The sequence below is a fragment of the Corvus brachyrhynchos genome, unplaced genomic scaffold, assembly GCF_000691975.1.
Source record: "Corvus brachyrhynchos isolate BGI_N302 unplaced genomic scaffold, ASM69197v1 scaffold122, whole genome shotgun sequence".
Classification (NCBI taxonomy): Eukaryota; Metazoa; Chordata; class Aves; order Passeriformes; family Corvidae; genus Corvus; species Corvus brachyrhynchos.
This window is the reverse complement of record NW_008236778.1, coordinates 35,545-36,899: the sequence shown is the minus strand read 5'-3', so window position 1 is coordinate 36,899 and position 1,355 is coordinate 35,545. Positions and strand designations below refer to the sequence as shown.

Genomic DNA, 1,355 nt, shown 5'->3' with positions numbered 1-1,355 from the left:
TGGGCCGCTGCTGTCGCGCAGGTCGAGTGCGGCTGGAGGAAGGTGCCTCGCTCCGCCTGGACCTGCTCCGCGCCGAGGACCAGGGCTGGTACGAGTGCCGGGTGCTCTTCCTCGACCGGCACAGCACCGACGCCGACTTCCAGAACGGCACCTGGATCCACCTTACTGTCAACGGTACCGGCCCGTCCCAGCCCCACCTGCTCTGCCCCCATCTCCCAGGGCTGGCACTGGATCCGCTGGGCTTCCACAACCACTTGAGCCAGCTCTGGGGGTGAGGGTTTGGATGTGGATTTGCCTTCCAGCACCCCCCACCTTCCTGGAGACCCCCCCCGCATTCGTGGAGGTGCGGGACCAGGCCGCGCTGAGCCTCACCTGCAGGGCTGTCGGCAACCCCCAGCCTGTTGTCACCTGGAAGAGGAGTGACCTGCCTGTCCAGAGCGGGGACACGGTGCAGGTGAGGACGACAAACCACCGATCACCCCTGTGTGGGGTGTGGGCAGAGTCTTGTGCATGGCTGGAGTGCGCGGTGCACCCCCGCCTGCCGCCACCACCCTGCTCACGGGGCACGTCCCTGTCACTGGGTGGCTGTGCCACAGCTGGTGCTGTTGCAGGTGAGGAACGGGACGCTGAGCATCGCCGCCGTGGAACGTGCCAGCGCAGGCACCTACACGTGCCACGCATCCAGCAAGGAGGGCACTGTCACCCACACCACCCGCGTGCTCGTGCAGGGTAAGGACGGGTGGTCCCCCAGCCCTGCCCCATGGGCTGCGGGCATGGAGGGAGCCACGGCGTGGTTGGTTTTGGGAGCAGCTGGGGCTGTCCCCTGCCCTCACTGCCCCTCTGCCCTGTACCCCAGGGCCGCCCATCATCGTGGTGCCACCCCAGAATGTCACCGTCAACATCTCCCAAGATGCCTTTCTGGCGTGCCAGGCTGAGGCGTACCCAGGGAACCTAACCTACACCTGGTTCCAGGGCAGCAGCAACGTCTTCCACCTCAGGTATGGCGGGAATGGGGACAGCACCGGGGCTGCTGTGCCCCCCAAACCTGGCCCTGAGTGCCCGGGATGGGCTGGATGTGTGGTGGGGGCAAATCCATCACGCCAGGGCAGCAGGGACAGTCCCAACTCAGGCACTCACCGCTGTCCCCTCCCCTCCCAGCCACCTCCAGGCTCGTGTCCGTGTCCTGGTGGACGGGAGCCTCCTGCTGCAGCGAACGACCCCGGACGATGCTGGGAAATACACCTGCACCCCCAGCAACGGGCTCTGGAAGCCGCCTTCCGCCTCAGCCTTCATCACAGTGCTCTGTAAGACCCCCCCTGCACCCCGGGCCGTGGGGGTCCCTGCTGTGGGGGCTG

At 67.1% G+C, this 1,355-nt stretch overlaps 1 protein-coding gene across 1 annotated transcript in view; it reads left to right on the top strand.

The window, feature by feature from the left end:
- Positions 1-1,355, top strand: part of LOC103611258 (protein turtle homolog A-like) — a gene marked incomplete at its 5' end in the record, with an annotated part of 11,942 nt that overhangs the window by 3,312 nt on the left and 7,275 nt on the right. Inside the window, 5 exons of the mRNA XM_017727835.1 lie at positions 22-174; positions 303-454; positions 612-729; positions 857-998; positions 1,159-1,345. Of these exons, the coding sequence (XP_017583324.1) occupies positions 22-174; positions 303-454; positions 612-729; positions 857-998; positions 1,159-1,345 (752 nt within the window). The remainder of the gene's footprint in view (positions 1-21; positions 175-302; positions 455-611; positions 730-856; positions 999-1,158; positions 1,346-1,355) is intronic.